The sequence below is a fragment of the Schistocerca cancellata genome, chromosome 4, assembly GCF_023864275.1.
Source record: "Schistocerca cancellata isolate TAMUIC-IGC-003103 chromosome 4, iqSchCanc2.1, whole genome shotgun sequence".
NCBI classification, from domain to species: Eukaryota; Metazoa; Arthropoda; class Insecta; order Orthoptera; family Acrididae; genus Schistocerca; species Schistocerca cancellata.
In genome coordinates, this window is record NC_064629.1 from 540,144,039 (window position 1) to 540,153,216 (window position 9,178).

The 9,178-nt window shown below is 38.3% G+C and overlaps 1 protein-coding gene across 1 annotated transcript in view; it reads right to left on the reverse strand.

Moving 5' to 3' along the window:
• Positions 1-7,398, reverse strand: part of LOC126184314 (E3 ubiquitin-protein ligase UBR4-like) — a 128,402-nt gene extending 121,004 nt beyond the window's left edge. The window contains exon 1 of the mRNA XM_049926690.1: positions 7,130-7,398. Coding sequence (XP_049782647.1) covers positions 7,130-7,248 — 119 coding nt within the window. The 5' untranslated portion in view covers positions 7,249-7,398. The remainder of the gene's footprint in view (positions 1-7,129) is intronic.
• Positions 7,399-9,178: the final 1,780 nt, after the last annotated feature.

Here is a 9,178-nt window from a genome sequence, read left to right on the forward strand (position 1 = left end):
CAAAGAGTTCAGTAAGTTATTGAGAGTTGTTTAAAACCAGTTTTAAAGGAGTTAAAAGCTGTTTCTCTTATTGTAGAAGATAATACAGGGAAAAACAGCTAACAGACCACATAAAGTAGCAATGGAAATATGGAAAATGGTCTGATCTCACTGGGACCAGTTTCCTTCAAAGTCATCACATTATTGCCAAGTCAAATATCAAAGGATATATTTTGAAAATCTTGGCCTTAGTGTTGCGAAATTATTCAAATTATTCCAAAATCACGTTCTCTGTGAAACTAATACAGTGTTCCAGATGAAGTATAAAACCTTGTATTTATTTTAAAACATTTTGTAATTTGTAACACCTTCAATTTCTGTCAGGAATGTGAATTTAAATTACATGTCAGCACAAGCATAGAAGTATATGAATGACACAAAATAAATGTTGTGCAGTACAATAATCTACAGGAAAAGTATGTGTGGTCGCCCAAACTTTACAAAATTAAGTGCAAATTGCCCTTGTCTAAAATGAGCATTACTGCACAACTCTACAAGAGGCCACTGTGGCGGTATGTATTTAACGTCCCCCGTCACACTGAACAATCAAGTAAATTATATTGTCTTCTAGAAGGTGCAGCAGAAAACCTTCAAAATTGTTTTTTCCCTTTTCATATCATTTCATAAGTAGTAAACTCCAACATCCAGACAATATATGATTATGATAAGATTTTGTACTTGGCTTTCAGAATCAAAAATCACAACCATACAACGTTTCCACTTAGGTGACCATCATTCAGTCAATAGGACCTTAACTTCAGCCTGCATGGAAAAAATTCTAAGAGATACTGAAAACATTGAGAATATGAACTAATATATTACAGTTCTTCTGACCTGCAGAAAGAAATCCTCTGGTGTGGTAGAAGGAACGGACATCATTGAGATCTGGGCATCAGCTTTATTGCCACACTAGGACAAGAAAGCCAAAGGAAAGACAATTTGAAACACAAAAATATGGTATTGAGAGGGAGAGGGAGCGCAAGCTGTGTTGTATGTGATATGATGTTCTCTACATGATGCTGCAGTTCATGAGACAGCAAGCACAATCTGTCAGCCATGCAAAGACACAGTCATTGCAGTTAAACAATTATGAAGTGTTTGTTGTGGAGAGTTAAATGTCCACCGTCACTGATGTCTATATGAGGAGATGGGCTGTACATTTTGCCCGAAGAGGGAAGACCCTCATATGCCTCTGTAATGATGCAGCAAAATCCGCTAGAAGTTTACACTGATTAACATATTAGATTTACAACTTCTGCAAAGTGTCTTACGGACCAAGGACACCATCTCTTAGTACTGATGATTAGTTTGTGTTATGGACATTCTTCTGAAGTGTAGCTCCATTCTTAAACACAATCACGGACTTGTGAACCAAATCGGTCCCTTTTAGTGCCATTTACATTACACAGTTACACATAAAACAAATTTTGAAAAAAAAAAAAAAAAAAAAAAAAAAAAAAAAAAAAAAAAAAAAAAAAAAAAAAAACACCCCACACACAAAACTTCACTATCAAATCTCTGGCACTACCTACTGACTGTACAGTTCATGTTTCTTTCTGGAAACATGGTTTTAGTCTAGCAGAAAAACAATCATACTCAAAAGTTCAGAATTACTATTACTCCATAAGCAACGCTTACAAAACAGGTAACTCATTCCTGATTCCAAAAACTAGCACCATAAGTAAAGAAAGTAAGTTAAGAGTAATGTTTGAAATAGTCACAAAAGAAAGAATGTATTTCATTCAGTTTTAAAGTTCCTATCATTAATTTTCTATGAGGATTTCACAAATGTTGCTAGAACTATAAAAGAACGGACATTATGTCCAACAGCAGACACAAATATATGTAGAGAACTGAACGTTTGAGTTTAAGATCCTATCAACAATGAGGTAATTAAAATACACGCTCAGATGGCAAAGGATGGGGGGGGGGGGGGGGGGGGGAAGAAATGACCATGTCCTTTTCAATAGAACCATCTCAGCCTTCTCCTTACGCAGTTTGGAGAAACCATCGAAAATCTAAATGTGGATGCCAGACAATAATTTGCACCAAAAGCCAGTCCTGTGTCTTACCACTGCAATATCTCATTATGTTTTGAGTATGAAACCAAATACAAAATGCACTACAGCTGTATTTCCGAAGTGCCAACAAAGATATATCAATTAAAAAAGCTAGCACATGGCATTAAGTAATCCATGCTATTAACTATCAATATCTTAACAGAAATAATCAACTGAAACTAGTTGCTTCATATGAACAAACTGCACAGAATGATAAATGTCTGTAAAAATACAAAACTAAGCAATAACGCACTTCACTAAGATCAACAACTCTGTAAAAGTTACATACTTTTCAATATGGCATGGACCTAAACATTAGGCTGTATTACTGGTCAATTTGTTACCACAACCTTTATTTGGCTTTCACATTCATTGGTTTCGTCAACTCATTATCAGTTTGTCACTTCCCAACCTAACCTGAACGTCGGGCTGTGCTACAGATCAGTCCATCACCACAACCAAGATTTCAGGGAGAGGGAGGAGGGCCACTATCACACTTTAATCCACAGTTGTTCTACAGTTTTAGATAATAAACCACAATAAGTACAAGTTTTACAGAAAATGTGATTTAAATAAGTATTAACAACACTGGTATACAATTACTGGTAAGCTCATTACAGAAGTTAATTTAGCAAAAATTAGCAGTGTTTAACTCAGAAAGGACCCATATTGTTCATGGTAAACAGTCTCCTGCATCACTGAAAAACGAACTAGTCAATTCAAAAGCCTCTCACGATTAGTCCCCCCCCCCCCCCCCCCCGTCTGTAAGATATCAGTATGACAGCAAAAACATCTCCCAACCTACCGTATCAGTTGATAACATTGGTAAACATGAAATCTGACTTGCCTGTCTTAAAAGGGTCCTAGTAATTTAGGAAAACCATATATAAATTAAAGCAAGGTCCTCAGCTCCTCATAAACGTACTCCTGCTGTCTCAATTTCACTTTAACATTACACATAAGAATCATTACAAAAAAATCGAGCACAACAGCAATACAACATGCCAGTTAGACTAACATTTTGGCTCACAAAAGATGATGATGATTATTTGGGTTGAGGGAGTGCTCGACATCATTGTCATCAGCGCCCTGATGAAGAGTCAGCATGCAAATCTCATGGGTGGGCACAAAGGCTGTACCCACATGCAGAGAAGTTTATAACATACTAAAGTCTGCCACCCTTCCCTACCAATTTAGGGATGAGGCCTGACAGTTCACAAAATTTCACCACTTTCGTAACACTGGTACCTGTGAGGATAGTGGGCAGATCTCCAGTGAGACAAAGGGCTGCCCTAATATTATAGAGACGACACATAGCCACAATATGCTGAACTGAAACCGGCACATCACAAACTTCACAGAGTGGTGGAACCTCCCGCCGGAGGAGGAAGTAATGTGTGATAGGGCTACGCCTAATGCACAGTCTGGTAAGCAAAACCTCTTTCCGGCAGCAAGGCTGACATGTAGTCCACCAAGACTTTGTGGTCAATTTGAGCAACCTCAGTTTGTTGTCTGCCACCTGCAACCATTCAGTCTCCCACTGATGCATGATGCATCTGTCAGAAAATGAGATTATGGCGTGCAGTGGGATGGGACATCGATGGACAGCGCTATCACAACATGCTTCCTTGGCAGCTTTGTCAGCCTTGTCGTTACCCTGGATCCCAATGTGGCCAGGTACCCAGCAAAAGCTCACATCCTTGCCACGGTGTTGGAGCCGCCATAAGGAGTCATGGATGAGCTGAATCAGCAGGTCTACTGGATACATCTGGTGAAGTGCTTGAGTGCACTAAGAGTCTGAACAGACAAGAAAATTCGTACGCTGATGCCTATGAACCCTCCCCAGTGTGGCTCACAAAAAGAGAGTAAATGCAAATACTCTCTGCAAATGAGATACAGATAAAGAAAATCCCTCCTTGACTGGAAGGTTGGTTTTAACATCACAGTGCAGTCCTGCGGAAGTCGTGTGCCTTTCTTTTCTCTGACTTTTGAACTGATGTACACAGCAAGTTATAGGGAGACCTACAGTTGGAAGTTAATTCATAATCATGGCGTAATATGAAATTTATTACATACACCTCTCATTTTCAAAGGGCAAAGAAATGATAAGTGACAGATCAAAGCCTAGGTCCAATAGATAACTGATTCGATGAAATCTGAATTTGCAATCTGACTAACACACTAAACCACCAAACCATACACAGTATATGAGTGGCAATGAGAAACACTGTAAATACTAACTGTTAACACAAATGGGGCAACAAATCTTCAAGTAAGAGACTGTAATATCACAACAGCAAACTTATCTCCCAAAAGACACAAAATATATATAACACAAATATTAAATCAAAAGAAAGACTTCAGAAGTAGGCCTACAACACGAATCACAAACTAACAAAGAGATTATCACAACTACAATTACTGTCACATTTCTATTCTAAACAGCAGTTATTCTACTAGTTTAATCAGGAATGGGCATATAGACATTATATAACTTTAGAAAATGATCATTTTCACTAATGGCTGCCAACAAATTAGGGTGGGTTGAATCTACTGATACCCAACTTCAGCTCTGACCCAAGACAATGATGTGGCATGTGCCCTCATGTGCAAAATAATAAATAAAACAGCACACTGACAATATTTATTTTGCTTCTATTTCATTTTTTTGAATGTATGTTGTGGTGACTGGCAGATGTGTAATGTAGTCTAAAGCACAGATTAGTTTAAAAGGTGAACTTTGGCTGTGAGGTGAAACAACCAATGAAAGTGATATCATGACAGTAACTACAGTTATTCTCACAACACATTTGATTTCAATGAGTGGTTTACATCCACCATTTTTTGACACCATGGGTAAAAGAGGGGCGGTACTCATAGGTTCAATATTTCCACAAATTTTACTGGTTGCACCAATTTGAACTGTCATTAATAGGCAAACACAATGGGTGCCATAGCACACTGATAATGATACAAGTAAACTACATGCACCAAATCCTAATAAATGATGACTCTCAGAATCAACCCAATGCCTGAATTTTGTTACTAACACACCACTGTGGCAGTTGCATAACAAATACTTTGTAATATTGCCATTGTATGCAATAGCACTCATTATGTATGCCTGATAACGACAATTACTTGTAACCAATAAACTGTCTTGGCTGGCAGAACCGGAAAGAACGATGTTCAAAAGAAATTATTCTGTTTTCATTTCATTTCTGCTCACATGTCCAATTCACAGCTAATAATAAGGTGTCAAATTAACAATTAAATGTTGGGACTTCTTACAACAGGATCAAAGTTTGCACATTGATCTAACCAAATGCTTTTCTTAGTTCTTCCCTTAACAGAGGGAACAGGCTGCCAGAAAAGAAAGATTAGAGTTTAATATTGCACCACTTATTAGGTAATTACAGATGGAGCACAAGCACATATTGGACTAGGGCAATGGAAGAAACTAACAATGTACTTCACAAACGAACCATTCCAAAAGTCACAGTGATTTACGCACAATACAGGCAATACAAAGCACAATGGTTGAACAAGGAGTTGAGTGTCCACTCCTCCCATAAAAGGCCACAATATCAAACACTGTGACTGCTCAGATCAGGGCTACTCAACCTTGTCTTAATAGAAGAGTCAATTGTGATACCCAAACATGTGATACAGAATGTTGTAAAATTCAAATGTGTCACGACACTACTGTACTTTCTCATGAAGTCACAATGATCTGCTGTTGTGTGTATATTCCATGAAGAGGACCCTAAACACAAGAAGTCATTAAGACTCCCAAATGTAAGTTACACAGCCAAAACATTTTTTACAACCATATATATGATAAAAGTAGCAACTGCTAATTACTATTTGCAGTTAAATCCATCATGATACAAGGAATGAAAACTGGGGTTTAACATCCCATTGACAACAACTGAGGGACTGATGACCATGTAGTTTGGCTCCTTTAAAAAGCGAACCGACCAACCAACAACAACTGATATAAAATGTATTACAGACAGCAAAATATAATTTGAAACAAACTGAAAAATTTTCTCATTGACAACTCCTACATAGAAGAATTTCTATTACTGCAATGAGAAAAGGGTGGTAGACAGGGATTACTAACTCACATCCAACTCGTTCCACATTATTACAATTTATCATACACAACATGATCCATGCAACACAAAAAACTAACGAAGTATGGTGCTACTACTATACATAATTTATGAAGCCTGCATGAAGTAATACAATAAAATATATTGACTCTCCCACTTGCCTCTGGAAAAACATGAAGACATAGCTACACACATTTACCTTACTATTGTTAGCTCCAAAACGAACATACAAAATTAACTTTTATTCTCATTCTATTTCTCTAAGATTCAAAACACGCTAAATAACACTTCCATGAATGGACCGCACCCCGTTTCAGACATGTTCTTTGGGGGAAGGCCACTTTCCTCTTCACTGGATCTGTAACTTTCCTTCCGAAAACATAGTTAAATAGTTACAAGTTCAGGTTTAATACTTGGATGGTAAAAAGCAGAACGAGCGCGAGCATTTTTGACACATCTGCATGTAGACATTACGCGTCATACATGAAAGTCCGGCACTTTTAATTTTTAAGGGCTGAAAAATGATTTGTATGGCATTTATTTTAGCTGGGTGGTCCTACAGAATGGTCGCCAGTTACATGCAAAAATGGGAATCGATAACAATCAACTTATAATTTACACAATGTGCAACTACTGCGAGTACTGCATTTTAACATAAGATATGTTCTATATGCTAACAAATGTTTGCAACGATACAACCCAGAAATTATATTATGATGTTACTTCGTTCTGTAGTGTCACATATATCGGACGTAGCGTTAATACAGAGCACAACAATGTTTAAAGTCTTTCCATTTACCTGACAAAACTACGAGCACAAACAATTATCGGTTCTAGGCAACTTGTTATCATTCATCATGACAACATACACAACAGATGAACACGACGTCAAAAATAAACATAAAGCCATACCTTTTTTTTATATGTTTTGTGAGTTCGACTACGTCATTTTTGTTAGGGTGTTCCCTTAAATCCAGAACGGTTTTCCTCATCCCTGGAAAATCAAAGCCGCCGCCGCTCTTTGATGCCATGGTCTCTGCTGAATCAAACGAAACTCTGTAGTGAATCTTGCGAACTCTTTACTTTACTTCCATACTGCATCACATCAAACTTTCACATCAACGTATTAACGATTACTTTTCATCTCACATATCGCATTCTTAAACCACCATTCCCACAAAGCTTGCCGTCATCTCACTAACTGTTCATCAAAGATCTTCACCAAAGACACATCTATCAAAAACGGCAAAGATCATCCACTGTAACCAAATGCCAAATGCCCCTGCTCAACAAAATGTAAAAGTTTCCAAAAACTGTGAGCGAAAATGTGATGTTTTATATCAATATAGAAATACAATGAAAGAAACATTAATCTCTAATGCACTCGACTTCATAGAAAGAAATTCACTGTAGCAAATACTAGAATAATTTGAGTTTAATGTAAAAATAAATACAATCCACTAATGGGACTGAACAACATGCTGCTACGTACCCCGTAAGATAATGGATTATTTACTTAAATCAGTAGACACCACTCAAAGGTAAACAAAATGTCACAAAGTAAAAGCTGATTCACACTAGACCGTTATTTCAGTACACGCCTCGTCAACTTCATGGTGTATTCACACTGGACATCACGTTATAGTACGCCATATCACGTCACATAGTTTGCTTAGCCCAGTACCACAGGGTGTAATTATGTTATGAGTTACCATCCGTAATTCAAAAACTCGAATTATATTATCGGATTTGAGGAACTAACAACAATGAAATTTATTAATGGCCAAGACAAACGTCATAGCGGATATTCTCGATCAGTATTGCATAACAGAAAATGCCCGCCGGCCGGGGTGGCCGAGCGGTTCTAGGTGCTACAGTCTGGAACCACGCGACCGCTACGGTCGCAGGTTCGAACCTGCCTCGGGCATGGATGTGTGTGATGGCCTTAGGTTAGTTAGGTTTAAGTAGTTCGAAGTTCTAGGGGACTGATGACCTCAGATGTTAAGTCTCATAGTGCTCAGAGCCATTTGAACCTAATGTGAATTTGCAAGCCATAGTGTGCGATAAGTACACTTAATTTAAAAAGTCTCCTGATTTAGGGTCCAAATAATCAATATGTTACACACAGCAGACGTTAATTGACAGTGAATACTTCTCAGTGAATAGTTGTTCTGCCATTAAATGTGTTACCTATTATTCACAATATACACCAATGTCAAAATTAAAGCCATAATTATTGAGCAGTAGTATTTCAGAAAAAAGTACTTTACTAGAGATTCACCAACAGACAATTTCATATTGATCATACGTAAGTCTCAAAATCTATGCTGAAAACAAGTACACTGATAATCATTAAAAAGAACTTCTCTCAGAAGGATCCAGCCAGTCCACTGCAAATTATGAGGGTATGTTGTACACTATCAGCTATGTTAATGATTACTTCCGCAGAGTTTGCTCTGCACTTAGCATTCATGAGAGGGATCATGACATTGAGGGCACTGGTTGGTATAAGAGGTTCCCAAACAGCAGTGGCGATCAGTACAACAGTGGGCAGTATCACCAGACCATCACCTGAATGTGCACTATGCCCAGGCAACGTGTACAGCAGCAGGTTGACCATTTAGATAAGTTTGAGGGCGTCCGCACTTTGGGGCTGTGGAAGGCTGGGTGATCTTATTATTGTACTGTGCCCCACACCAACCATACAGACACCACCAAATGCAAAGAGATCCATCGGCAATGGCAGCGGCAATTCGTGGACTGTCCTGTCTTGTACATAACACACCATATGTGCTAGTGTCATTGGCAGGCAGTTGCATGATGTAGGGCTCATCACATGAGGACCATTTTGATTCCTGCCACTCTCAACAACACACCACTGTGCCCGACTCACTCGGTGTGAGCAGCTATGGACATGAGGCACTGCAGATCGTCAGTGGGTCATCTTTAATGATGAGTCCT